The sequence below is a fragment of the Pseudochaenichthys georgianus genome, chromosome 9 (genome assembly GCF_902827115.2).
Source record: "Pseudochaenichthys georgianus chromosome 9, fPseGeo1.2, whole genome shotgun sequence".
Classification (NCBI taxonomy): Eukaryota; Metazoa; Chordata; class Actinopteri; order Perciformes; family Channichthyidae; genus Pseudochaenichthys; species Pseudochaenichthys georgianus.
In genome coordinates, this window is record NC_047511.1 from 20,379,817 (window position 1) to 20,394,623 (window position 14,807).

Below are 14,807 nucleotides of genomic sequence, written 5' to 3' on the forward strand. Positions count from 1 at the left end.
TAAGCTCCATATCGCCACCTGCTGTTTGCAAAAGTAATACACGTGCTCAAAGTCTGGTACTCCTTCATTTGTTGCATTAACACTGTTATTGCCAGAGGTGGAAGAAGTACTCAAGTCAAAGTAGAACTACCAGTGTAGGAATACGCTGACAAGTAAAAGACACAAGTATTGGCATCAACATATACTTAAAGTACCAAAACTCTTCCTCAAAGTCCTCATTATGCAAATTGGCCCATTTTATTATATTATATGTTTTGAGTATAATTCTCGATTCATTCATGTGTTTATCACAGGTGGTAAAGGTGGAGCAATTTTGTATTCCTCTGTATGTTGCAGGGTAGCTTGTGGTTTTACTCAGGTGTGACTAGAGTCTTATTTAAGTGTTGATTATATTTCATTTCTTTAATTCAAATATGCATAGTAACTGAAGGTGTTAAATGCATGTAGTAGAGAAAAAGTACACAATGAACCTCTGAATTGTAGTGTGGTAGAAGTACAAAGTAACACAACATTTAAATCCTCAAGTAAAGTGAAAGTCTGTCAAAATTGTACTTAAGTACAATACCTGAGTAAAGCTACTTGGGTACTTAACACCACTGTTTGTAGCCTATGAAAAAAATCTTAGACAGAAAGCCTTAGCCCAAGGTCCATTTAGGAATGTAATGTTGAAGGATCTAAAAAATCTAGTTAAGTGGACCTTGAATTAACATACTATTCTTGAGGTCAACAATCAAATATCATGCGTATGTTTATACTCAGCAGACCTAAAAAAATATAAACATGGATAAATGTACGTGTGTGTGTGTGTGTGTGTGTGTGTGTGTGTGTGTGTGTGTGTGTGTGTGTGTGTGTGTGTGTGTGTGTGTGTGTGTGTGTGTGTGTGTGTGTGTGTGTGTGTGTGTGTGTGTGTGTGTGTGTGTGTGTGTGTGCGCGCGCAAGTGTGTGTGTGTGCAAGTGTGTGTGCAAGTGTGTGGGTGCAAGTGTGTGTGCAAGTGTGTGTGTGTGCAATGACACATATTCCTTGACAACCTAGATAATAAAAACCTAGATAATAAAAAACATATTTTTGGTAAAGATAAAAAAGGATAATGTCGAGGGATTCCTTTTTTTAGCCAACATGATTGACGTTTTGAGCGACAGCATTAACCTCAACAACAAAGCTACACGTTTTTCAATCACAATGTTGACTACAGTCACACTGACACAGACCCAGTAGGCCTTGTCTCGTTTATAAAGGGGAAACAAAGTTGGTTTTAAGTGGGAATCAGAGTTAGCCTAAAAGCTTAAAAAACATAATTCCTGTCACAAGTGCTTTGTTCGAGCTAGAGTACTTTGGGCAGAGTATTGGCTGGAGAGTATTCAAACCAAGAGCTTTTAGCTATAGATATTCATTTACTTTTAAGAGGCCTTTCTCCTCCAACGCTTCCACTTATTTTTTCGGCATGCATAGAAATGTCCATGACCTCTACTCAAATGGCTGCTCCTGTTTTCTTAGGAAATATACAATCCTCCACTCTCTGTGGAACTTAAACCCTCTCACTCTCTACTCTCTCTACTTTACAGTGACCCTTGCACCAATCTCACTGCTGCAGCGGTGAAGTGACAGAATAGATGTAGAGGCATGAAAAGCCTCTTGAAAGAGAAAAAATATATATTAATAAATAACATGTTTTGATGATTGGGAATGGAATGCAGGAAAGTGGGTTAAAGCACACAGAGGATGAAAAAGAGAAAGAATAACAGGGTATGATATCCAGCCGTGTTGCTGGTATTGCTTTCACCTTGTGAGTCGGTGTGTGTTTATATTAGTTAATTTTAAACAGCAGAATTCTCAAAGCTTTCTTGATTTCCAGCAAGAACGCATAGTTATTCAACATTGCAGATTATCATCACTCGTGTGTTGAGTAATGGTGGGTAATAAACCTCAATTCCTTGTGGTCAATCAGTGAAAACTACTGTATGTCTTTTGTGGCTTTAGAGATTGGTGTAAAGTCGGGAGGCTGTGGCACAGTGGCCTAGTGCGTTGGTATTCAGATCTGGGGAGCACATGTTCAAACCACACTGCACAGGTTCAAACCCCACTGCAGTCAGCATGTCGTTGTGTCTCTGGGCAAGACACTTCACCCCACATTGCTCCTGTGGGGATTGCCCACAGTATTGAGTATGTAAGTCGCTTTGGATAAAAGTGTCTAACAAGTAACATGTAATGTAAAGTCTGAGAGACAGCAGCCGTGTCCTTTTTAAAACATCTCTGGCTTATTAGAGATGCTACCCAATTGCTTTATGGGAAATGTAGAATTACATTTTTTGTGCAACTCGATCCCCACTATAAAGCAGGAATTATCAGCCTCTCACAACTCCCTTAATGTCTTGGGAGAGCAATATAAAATCTAGAAGGCTACCCCTTAAAACTAATTTCAAAAAAATGAATGAAAGAGATGCACATGTTTTACTGAAAGGTACATATTTAACTTTATTTTATTAATCCTAGTTTCACACCATTAATAGCTGTTTGTGTTGAACTGTACACAGAACAGCTGCTTCTTCCACCCTTTCTCTGAAACAGGTTGCAATGTAAGCTATACACAAGTGACGCTCAATTACTCACACACAACCACCCACCACACACAGATCCTTCCCCTGTTTTATTCAAGCTGAGCTGAAATCTCTCATCCTTCCCTTTTTGGAAAAAGATAATGATGCCATCACAGCTCAAATAAGTCATTAATGTGTGAAACAGCCATACATGTAAGACATCAAAGCACAGCAGAGTGCACACTCCCGCCCACTAATCGGTAGGCCACCCTACAATATTGTTAATAGCAACACAAATCTCCCTTTGAATCACTTGAAAATATTAATCTCCTTACAAATGTTACTTGTCAATAAAAAATCACCATCAAATGTAATCCAGCGGATAAACAGATGGACAGTAATATCATCCAATATAAAAAGTGAGAAGTGGGAGGAGAAATTCCTCAGTAATTGGTATGAGATCAAATGCAATACAAGGCTTTAAAGAGTGTTATAGCCTCAATATAATCCCATTAAAACACACTGAAGTATGTCCTAAAAACATTATACCATAAAATAGTCATGCTTTAAAGGGACAATCTCTATTCAGATGAATTTCCTTTCATAGATAATTCTCCTAGACACACTTTTGCAGAAAATGGGAGCATCATATTTATTTCCTATATACATTTTGTTTTTGAGGCAGGGACTGATAGCAATAAACTTTCATTGTAGTGTTCCTCTAATTGTGAAAAAATACCACAATTTGCATGTCCGTTTTGTTTTATTTGCTACATATCTGTGGGGAAATCCTGTTGGTGAATACTGCACATTATCCTTACATTTATATGACTTTATTATTGTCTTACAGTATACTTTCTCTGATCCTGGGTTGTAAGGTAATGTCCTGTTGATGACAGTAGTTATACATTTCCTTCAGGCTACTAGAAGCCACCCACTGATGGTTAACTGAAGGTTTAATAGATATTCATTTATTCAATATTTAGGATTCAGGCAAGGCTAAAGGAATGACAGTTCCAGACTTTGAAAACCCCTTTTCCAAGGGAATAAATAAGCAGCAAATATATACACTGGGATTTTGTGTATTCCATCAAAACATGACCAATGGTTTTAAGTTCAGCTGAAGTTGTATGATCAATCACAACAGCTACTGGAGAGAAATGGTGTTGGTAACTAATCTCCCTATTTCTGATATTAGATGTTGATATTTTGTAAAAAATAATCCTACTGTAGCAACCACATCTAGTATTGTGTCAGAAGAAAGAGCCATTTTATAAAGCTATCTAATCTGGCCCTGTCAAAACATCTCTGCTGAAGTGGTTGAACCAAAATGTGTTTTATTTGAAAATTAACTGGAGATGAAATTGCTTTATATGATTTATGTTGATGCTGCTGTCATGTATACTTTATTTATTGATACATTTTCTCTAAAATGAGCTTATATGGCATGCTGTGTGCACTCTTTCATTTCAGTGACATTATTCTCTGGTGTTTTTGCACGTTTGTAAAAAGAAATTGCAACGAGTTGCAAAGGAGCCATCTGTGTTCATTTTTGGATTCACTCTTCAGCTTGGCTTAGTGCTAATTCTCAACTGTTAGCATGCTAACATGCTAAACTAGGTGGTCAACATTGTACATCTTCTGAACATTAACATGATAGCAATGCCTTTACGTTATCAATTAGCTAAAAGCAGAGCTGTACAGGTCTACTGCCACTTAGCTTTTGTTCAATGCTTTTGTAGACTACTGAGAGGTAGCCTATATTAAAGAAGAGCTGCACATATGCTACTGAGCTCAGATCTGCAGTAAATATTCACTCTAAAGATAATCACTCTGATGATCCTCTTCAGGAGACTGTGGTGTGCTGTCAGTGCTTTAAAGGAGAATTCATTAAAAGCGATTCTCAAAATGCTCTGAAGTTAGGAAAGTAGGCCTTTTGAAGCTAATGGTTTGTAAAGTGGCACTTTGAAAACATTGTGACAGCAGACTGTGAGGTCGCTAACATAGTTATGAAGGTTTTTTCTGGAGGCAAAACTAAAGACATCGGTGGTCACAAACATGCATCCTTTTAATATTCAAATCTGCACTGGTGGGAAGTTAATTATATATTTTAAGCTTTGAGCCAAATCCACCAGAAACGTGATGCAATACCTGCTTGCAGCAGCCATCTTGCTATTGTGTGGCCTGTTTGTTTAATCCATCTTCTATGTCTGTCAGAAAAGTGGGCAATTTGCAAGCAGCAAGTGCTCTTGCTATAAAATGTTGAAGTAGGGTTGGCTCATTCCTACATTGCATCCCCACCTTTTCCTCCTTCTCTCCCACTTTTGGTTGTTTGAAGTGGCAGTTGGAGAGCTGTAACAGGAGTATCATTCACTGTAATGGTGGAGCGTCCTCCTCCACAGCCCTCACTTAGTTCACTTAATCCACTTCAACAGTCCAGCGCTGTGCTCTGTGTGAACACATCACATTCACAATAGGAGGTTAGACAAAGACTTGCGCTGACCTGTCAGCTTGCACTAAAATTCCACACTGAACACTTGAAACCCTTGTTCCCCAGCTCACTCATCATGGATGTGAAGGCCTGCCACACTGCTATGAGTCCAAATGTAGAACTTTGTTGGCAAAAAAGTTGATCACACTATGCTTTATAGAGCACAAAGAACATGTGATAATTGTTATATCAGTGTTTTTCATTCAAACACTAGTTACTGTATGCAGTCATTTTTTAACACAGTCTGTGTAGACAAAGTAAAAGATGAAAGCTTGAAACTGTAAAGACATTGGAATAAACTCACTCACAGATTCAATGTGAAACTTCACATTAAGCATCATCTTTCCTCTCAAGAAGATTCAGAGGCTGGTTTGTAATTTAAAACATTTGGTAAAAAACAGTGCTGCAGGTTTCTTCGTTCAAGGGCAGAAAGCTACAACCTATAATGCAGAATTACAAGTGTTCTGCAGCGGACAGCAGGCTGCAGCCAGTGTAATTGTGTGGTAGTTGTATTAGATTGCCAATGAAGCCTTTATAATATTGCCCTGGGCACGCACAGAAAAGAGACAGGTTGTTATTTAGTCCATTAACATGTTGCCATACACACTTGTGAGTTGGGGATTGAAATGCAGCGACTTGGGGACAAGTCAAGCGTTGTTTCATGAAAATGTAATACCTGTTTGCAGGAGGGAAAGGTTCTGCTGTCAGTCACTGTGGGTTAACCCTGGGTCACGTCTTTCACAACTGCAGTCCATGTTTCACATGAGCTACATACTGGGACCTATGATCAAATAACATGTTCAATTAGCCCCACACAATCTGTAACATTTTAGGGCTTTGTTAAATACTCGATTCTGATGATTATCTCTTCAAATCCGCCATGCTTTTACTTTTGGAGCCAATGCTTTCCTACTTTTTGTAGTTTTGAATTCTGAATAAGTTATGACATGACTTGAGAGTATCTATACCCTGTATTGCTTATAACAAAGATACAAATATTTGAGTCCTTTTTTCACCACTGAACCGTTCTTTAACAATTCAACAAAGAGTCCTAGTTGCAGAACTTCTCAGAAAGTCTCAGACAAAATACTCCACATATTCATTTAATAAGATCAACCACAGACTAGAAAAGAGAGCAAAGGCATTTTGTTTTGAAGAGGAAAGAAAGACTCAACTAGCAGCAGTTGTTTTCCACTGTGTTGAATTATAACATGGTACAGTTTATCTATAACAGTGAGTCTAAGTGCTCTACACATCATTATGTACGTAGCAATCCTTTCTTTATCAGGTCATGTTATCCAGCTGACTGGACATTAGTCTAGGTAGCGCCAAAGTGTATTTTATATTTTGTTCAGTATTATTGAGAAAGTAGGTTGCACAGTAGCTATTTAAGGTACAGGTGTTAAGACTTTTTGCCGCTGAGCAGTCATTGACAACAGGGGGAACAAATCATATTTTTAATTTGAAAACAAAGCTGACTGCAACAAACACAGATATTCTTCAGATTCAGAAAGCACATAATAAGGCAAACACTGAAAAAAACAATATCAACATCCAGTCCTTCAGAATGTACAGTGTCACTGGGTGTGTATGATAAAGAAATTACAAAAATATCAGAACAGTGTAATATCTTACATATGGTCCCGTCTTTATCACACATATTACACTTTTGCTGTGGTTTCTGCAAAATGTCCCTTTCACACCAGTGCAGTTGTATCAGTAGTTTCTTTAATGTGATTAGAGATCTGTCGAAGTCAGAGCCACAGCCTTTTTTGTATATTGTAAGAAATGGTTATCTTTTAGGAGAAAAAACATTTGTAGTAAATACTGCATGACAGACCCAGGCTGACACAAACTCACCTTTTTCCAATTGTATGTCTATATATTACTGTTAAGACCTTACAGTAAAGTAATCACAATCAGGTATTAAGGTGTCAGGAATATTAGTGTATGAGCACGGCACTGTTCAGTTTGAGAAGGTTATCAGAGGGATAAACTATTAAACAAATTAAAATGTGTCAATGTAATACTTTATGTGGCAGTCAGTACTGTACAACAGAAAGATAAAGCTATGAAATGCATTTCCTGTGATTACAGTACAACGCAAGTGATATCTTATACAGTGATCAGCCTATGTTTCCTCATAGGCTTTGTATTTGTATTTCTGTATCTTGCCTTGGATTAATGTCATTCAAGCTTGGGGTTGAAGCTATGCTGCAGTAACGAAATAACACCAAGAACAAAGTTTGGAAGCAAAAAGGCAAAAAATACAGTGAGGAAGAAAGCAATGTCAAAAAGCTTCTAGTTAATGGCTTAAAACAATCAGTCTGAAACAGCAGTAGCCATGAATAATGTATTTCACGTGCATGTGTTTGGCAAAAGAGGACACACAAAGAGGAGTTTGGTCCTGATTAATTCAGTGGAAAACAGACAATAATACAAATCGTACTGGATAATATGTGTTATTGTTTGGGTTCATTTTCTAATGCTATTTTTTTCAAAAAATGAATCTTTAAAAGTGACACTCAAAAACAGTGTTTTAAACACTCCTACAGCAGAGTCCATCAAGTTTCATCTCTGTGCAGTCGAACACTCAGCAGGACAAAATGGTTTCAGAAGCGCAGCAGCATAAAGGCACTGTGTTATTTCTACAAGCCAAGATAAGTAAATCCAAGAGAAACCACGACTGTATCGCTGACCACAAGAGTCCAAAGGTCCAAACAAAAAGGAGTCCAGGCAGGAAAAGCAGGACCGGTTGACCTCCCAACATCAATCACACAGTTTCTCTGAAATCTGTCACACAGACTTCGGTTAGCCTCCAGAAGAGTCTGAACTGAGGCCGCAGAACCAAGGGCTAAGGTCGCACAGCAGTGAGGGCACCGAGGGCAATCTTGTTAGTTTGTTTGTTTGTTCAATGCCGACAACACACACAAACACACACAACACACACACACACACACACACACACACACACACACACACACACACACACACACACACACACACACACACACACACACACACACACACACACACACACACACACACACTCACAAAGAGACTGAGCTCCCACATAACTCAAAATTGTATGAGAAAATACATTTTAAAAAGGAATTATGAACACAGTAGGAAGAAAATAAATATCAAAGGTAGACCAAGCTGCATTTTGAAGGAATAGTTTGAACATTTGGGGAAATGTGCAGATAGTAAGAGGAGAGGATTGACACAACTGTCTTCTGTTAAATATAGAGGTACATTCAGCAGCCTATCTTAGCGTCAACATCTGGAAACAAGGGGAAGCAGCTTGCCTGGCTCAGCCAAAGATAAAAACATTAAAATAAATCAGCCTACCGGAGCCTCTACAGCTAACTAATTACCAGGTTGCATCTCAATTGGTTAATCACTATGTTCAGTAAGTGGAATGCCGATTTTACTGATTTAGGCAAGAGCAAAAAGTGTCTTATTATAAAAAAAAGGCTAATTTGGTTTGAGGTTTTAAATTACTTGAAGGCAAAAAAAACATGAGACCGAACAAAAGTATAATAAATAGAGAATACTGCATTTCGAGATCACATTAATATAACTGTGCAGTTCAATCAAAACCACTAAACCTTTTATTTATGCAACGATCCACATGTAGTGAATAAAGCCTAAATACGTGTTGAATGTGTTTAGTGCATCTACAGAAAAGAGCACATACGCAGTGGGGGCAGTATATCAGGATTTGAAATTAGGTTGGCAGCAGCCGCTGAACAGATGACAATAGCATTATGTTTTGAGGAGAAAACATCTTCTTTAATATAACTGTTAATATTATAGTTATCCTCTCAATTGTTGCTCTTATTTTTTAGCCTTTACAAAGTACGAAGGAAAGCATGTGAACAACGGCAATCATGTTTTAGCTGCTAGTAATGTGTTGGTTAAAAAAAAGTGTAAAGGAATGTTATCGAACCAACAACAGCATTGTCTCCAGATTCAGTGCACATGGACATTCACTCATCCTCACAACAACAACAAGTCAATCCTTTAGAGAAAAAAACGAAATCTCTGTGCTTGGTTCTGCTTGTTTGATTTGATCAACGGCGAGCTAAAAGGTCAAAAAGGTCACTGTCCAGAAAAGTCTGTTTGGTTAATTCCATTCAAATCTGTTTTATATACATTACAAATTGTACATAGTCGTTGGAGACACGGCGGATGGCCTGGCCCTTCTAGTAGTTGACCTCGTAGACCGTCGCTTTCTTATCTCCTGAGCCCGTCACAATGTACTTATCATCAATGGAGATGTCACAGCTCAGCACTGAGGACGACTCCTTTGACTGTAAGGGGAATAAAATATGTGTGAAAAGTGCAGTTAAGGCGGAAAAAGCCAAGAAGGATGAAGGCTATGTGTGTGGGAGATAGATATTAGGCAGAATATTTATTTTCGGTAAAGTCCATAATAAATGTAAAGTGCAGTGGCAGCTCCCAGTGCAAAATCTTTTAAAGATCCTGATGAAGGCTTCTTCTTCAAATGTTTGTGTCCTTGATATGCAGTGACTTTTAGTTTTTAAGATTCCTGAATATTCTGTATTCAGCACCTCCACTTGTGTGTTAGCGCTGAATGGTTTTTGACTGTCATGCTCAAAGACATTTCCTTTCATTCTTTCAAATCTTTGAATGGAAATTTCTGGCATCAGGATTGGGCAAATATATTCCACTTTGTTGTAAATGTACACCAATTAAGTATAGCAGTATTAGAAAAAGCTGCCTGCATGTTCTTGTTCTTTACACTTACCTGGAAAATGCTGGCTCCATACGGAGTTCTCCATGCATTGAGCAGGTTGTCTTTTCCTGTGCTCACAAACCACTTCCCTGCAAAGGATGATAAACTGCATTAGGCCACCATCAAGAAAAAAACATAAATTTATTATGTTGAAATGTATGAAGCAATAAAGCTAAAGTAACTCAGTCACATGTTGAGATATTTAGGTGAGAGTTAAACATTTTATTGAGATAATGGTTGCAAACTGTTTTGAAGAATATAAGACTTTTCTAAAATGAAAGAAAATTGAGGACACCAGCTTTTCATTCTAACCACAAGAGGGAAAATTGATACAGAATTAGTGGGACCAATATAATACCAGCATAATGCTGAAATACTGAGGGCATTTCTGTGTACTTTATACCTTTTTACTGACCAAGCTTAATAAACTCTCAAACTATTATAATGTTGAGATATTTTTAAATATAAGTACAATCCTATATTAGATTTTAACAATACTGTACTGACAGACCAACTGGTGGCTTCAAAACAAGTCAGGTTTGTCGTAATCAACATTTGCAGAGATTGTCCTATTTATCAATTCAACCATTAATTGATGACAATGTTATAATGGTGGAGCAGTCTATTCAAATCTCATCTTTTGGTTCCTGCAGATCATTCATACTGGTTCTCCATGCTAACATGTGTTAACTCATTTCAGCTTTTCTTAATTTCCAGTATATTACAAATAGTTTGTTAGGATTTTATGTTTTACATCCCAAGAGGATTTGTCCTCTTAACTTATACTGCAGCAGTATAAACCAGCTATAGATTGTAATTTCTTATCAAACATACTGTGTCTCTCAACATAGTAAATATTTGTGTGACAGTTCTTCACAATTCACACAGAATTTGATCAAAAAGCCAAATCACCCAAAGATTTAGTAGATGCATATTTGTTTTTTTCTTTAAGACTTTATCTAAAACATTGATAGAATTAGGAACCTGTTTAAAGTGGTAAGGATTCTTACCACAGTGAGCAAATCTGAGTGAGAGCACGCAGCTCTCATGCAGGTGGAGCTGGTACTTGTCAGGTTTGGTGACATGTAGGACCTCCACATTGTTGTTCTCCATCCCCACTGCCAGCCACTCGCCCGTTGGACAGTATCCCAGTGAAAATATCTGCAATAAAACAAGTTATTAAATCGTATTTATCATACGCTTTATGTTATATAACTCCTCTCTTATATGATTCTACTGTGTTCTTTTAGCAGATGAATATTGTGTTTGTCAGCGTGGGTGGCAACTAACATAAACATATCTATTGATGCTGGCAAATCCCCTGTTCAACACATTCATAAGCATTTCATGCTTATCTGTTAACGCGCATGACTGTTTCAGCTCATAAAATCATATTGAGTAAGTGATGTCCTGCTAGCAGAAATTATCAATCATAAAGGTGGGTAAATTAATTCAAATGTGTTGCCACAAATCACAGCAATATTTGTCCAGATCATTAAGACACCTGATGGCTCAATAAACCTTGTAAACACAATTGTATTTTTTGTCTTTGCCAACGCATTGGTGTTTAACTCGTTGAAGCTGTTTTTAAGGGGGTGGAGGGGTTAGTACAGATATTATAGGATGGCATTAGCACTTTATTGGTCATGTCTCTCCTTCTCTGGCCTGCCCTCTCTGAGCTCTCTTTAATGCACACTCGTCTCCTCCTGAGCACACTGAGAATGCCAAATTGGTCTTTTCAGGGAAATTGCAGTAATGGTCTATTATTGCTGCTTTTCTTCTCACCTGACAAAACTATAGGTTACTTACGTAACCCCAGGCCTCAGAGTAACATGAAGTGAGATGTCTCACTATGGGATGCGCCTCATCGCGGAGCAAACAGAAGCATCAATCTCATTACGCCAATCCTGATTGGCTGGTGATCTTGACGTCAGCGTCAGGGGAAATCACCCCCTATAAGTAGCTTGCGCCACAACGCATGCGTCATTCAAAATAAGCACCTCTTCTCGCTTCACCATAGCAAGGAGGGCCGTCTGGTGAGACATCTCACTTCATGTTACTCTGAGGGATGGGGTTACGTAAGTAACCTATAGTTCTCATTCATAACACTCCGTTCGATGTCTCACTATGGGATATTGTAGCTCCCGTATTGCCAGACGAGCTTATCTCGAAAATCACCGATCAACCAGAATTTAACAGGTAGAGTCCCGACTCAACAAGGTGCCCAGCACTGCTCGGGCCACGCTTGGAGCGGAAACGTCTAGCCTGTAAAAGCGGACAAAAGTGAGCGGCGAGGACCAGCTCGCCGCTGCACAGATGTCTTGGATGGAAACACCCTTGAACAAAGCCCAGGATGTAGCCAGGCCCCGAGTCGAGTGAGCCCGCAGACCCGAAGGTGCTTGCAAATTCTGACTCGTATAGGCCAAAGCAATTGCCTCCACAATCCAGTGGGAGGAAGCCGTTGCTTAGTAACAGGCTTGCCCTTGTGAGGTTAGCCCAGGACACGAAGAGTTGGTCATTAGACGAAGCTCCTTTGATCTATCCATATATGTGTGTGTAAAGCCCGGACTGGACACAACAGATCCTGCTGCTAGCTGAGGAAATGCCTCAATGTCAATTGGGGTACACGAACCAACCACCTTTGGTGTAAGGCAGGGTTGGGCTTCAACAACACTCTCGTTTGCCCTGGGGCGAACTGAGTGCATGAGGGGATGTACAGACAGTGCATGGATATCACTGACCCGCTTGGCGGATGCCAGGGCCAGTAACAGCACTGTCTTGAGTGACAGATGTTTCATGTCAGCTCCCTCCAGGGGTTCAAATGGGGTAATTCTGAGCCCATTTAAAACCACTGCCAGGTCCCATAAGGGCACCAGCGACCTGGAGACAGGGAGGAGCCTGCGAGTTTCCCTTCATAAAACGGCAGACCAAAGGATTGTTGGCTAGCCGTCTTACCCTCAAAGCCCACATGGCATGCAGCAATAGCAGCCAGGTACACCTTGATCGGGAGAAAGCTCTGTGTTTATCGATCAAGTCCTGTAGGAATGATAAAATCACCCCGACAGGACATTGAAAAGAGATGTGTCCCTTCTTGAAGGCACCACTCCTCAAACACCACTCCACTTACAGTCGTAAAGAGACCTGGTGGAGGAAGCTCTCGCACTCTGAATAGTGTTTATCACCTTCTGAGGGAGTCCCACTGTACAGCTGTCATTGAGCATTTTTTCTTTATGCGAACAGATTTAACGCGGCTCCGCCGTATACGCACCCACAGCGGACTCACGATCCTTGGGATGTGGAGTCCAGTCTGCATAGAGGGGATGCACCTCCGGACAGTAATTCTGTCCCGATGTGCATCCCTCCCGGTACCTGTGTCGCTCTCAGAGAGAGAGACGTCGCCGCTCCAAGGGATCAGTTTGTGTGCCAGTGTGTGTGACTGGAGACAACGCAACCTCCCTTGGCGGTTCATACACGATATCGTGTTGTCCTGTCCTCACGGGACATTGGTGTCCTCTGAGAGAAGGCAGGAAGCGTTTTAGGGTGGGGAACACCGCTAAAAGCTCCGGGTAATTTACGTGCGCTCGCTGGAGGTCTCTGCTCTAGGGACCTCTCACCGGGCGACCTTCTTAAATACCCTATCAGTCTGTCAGACATGCGTCCGTGGTGACCACCTTCCGTGAAAGGACAGTCCCGTAGGCGCGTCCCGCACTAGAAAAGTCGGGTGTAGTGCCACTACGCATTACATAATAACCAATACTCTCCGCACGCCGTGGCGCGCGGGGTTTAGTTTTATTATGAGACCCATGTTGAGCGAGTGCTTTACGAGGACATTTGTCTGCGTAATCTGACTCTGCTCAGCGGGCATTATAGATAAAACCCTTCTTTCTAGGAGAGAGAGAGCCTCTCTCTCCAGAATATGGGTTGACTCTCTCTGGGCTTGTGAAAACAGATAATGTGTAATGTGTTTTGAGAAACCCAGGCAGATGTCGTGAGTATCTCCTGCTGTATGCTCCTTACGGCCCCTACACACGGCGGCGTGCGTTGCCGCTTCAACGCTTCTGCCCATTCACTTTGAATGGGGTGACGTCACGATTCGCCGAACTGCATTGCGGGAGCAAAGCGTAGCTTCTCTCGAGGTGCTCGCTGCAAAAGTAGAGCAATGTTCTACTTTTGCCGCCTCGACGGAGGCGTCAGCCAATCAAATCCCTCGTATGTAAATCTGATAGTACAAGCAGTAGCCAATCAAACCGGGTGTATGTTGGGAGAGCCAGACCGCAGTTATTTCCCATATGTCAACAAAAGGAGGAGAAAATGATCGTGGCGGTAGGGGACATACAGGGATACAAACTGGAGGAGCCAGGCATGGGGGGAGGTGGCAGAGACAGTGGGTGAAACTGGTAGGTTTTCGCCTGTTTGGCGAGTTTATATCCAGTGTATTTCGTTTGAATGGACAGCTAGCAAGAATAGACAGTATATTTAGCCAGCATGGATGTAGCATGAATGCTTTGCTTTGTATGTCCGGGGCGGGACATTCATGTGGTTGGTTGTTGGTCGGGCTGCTCGCGTTGACTCCTCAAGCTCAAGACACGCCCACCGCCAAGCGGCAACGCACGCCGCCGTGTGTAGGGGCCGTTAGAGCCAGCTGCGATGTCACGCTTACGGCTCCAGCCGGCACTGCGCATGCGCGTGAGCTAGCAACAGATGTGCTGCTAGCTTGAAAAAATCGGACCTACCTTACTTTCTCGTAGAGAAGGGCGAGGTCGATTTTTAAGTACTAACGGCGTTAGTACTACCGTCTTCCTGCGAAGCAGAAGGAGTAGCCGGCTAGCGACCGTCGACCGAAATGGTATTTTGGGTTCAGTCTGTGGACCGTGAAGCTTGCCCGGCTACTGTGAGATGTGCTCTGAAGCGAGAAGAGGTGTTTGAATGACGCATGCGTTGTGGCGCAAGCTACTTATAGGGGGTGATTTCCTGTGACGCTGACGTCAAGATCACCAGCCAATCAGGATTGGCGTAATG

General features: G+C 40.9%; 1 protein-coding gene across 2 annotated transcripts in view; it reads right to left on the reverse strand.

The window, feature by feature from the left end:
- Nucleotides 1–8,055: 8,055 nt before the first annotated feature.
- LOC117452151 (transducin-like enhancer protein 4) overlaps nt 8,056–14,807 on the reverse strand; it is a 33,296-nt gene continuing 26,544 nt past the window's right edge. For both annotated transcript variants that reach the window (XM_034090627.2, XM_034090626.2), the window contains exons 18-20: nt 10,799–10,949; nt 9,801–9,877; nt 8,056–9,342 (exon numbers count right to left, since the gene is read on the reverse strand). In XM_034090627.2, coding sequence (XP_033946518.1) covers nt 9,235–9,342; nt 9,801–9,877; nt 10,799–10,949 — 336 coding nt within the window. In that variant the 3' untranslated portion in view covers nt 8,056–9,234. The remainder of the gene's footprint in view (nt 9,343–9,800; nt 9,878–10,798; nt 10,950–14,807) is intronic.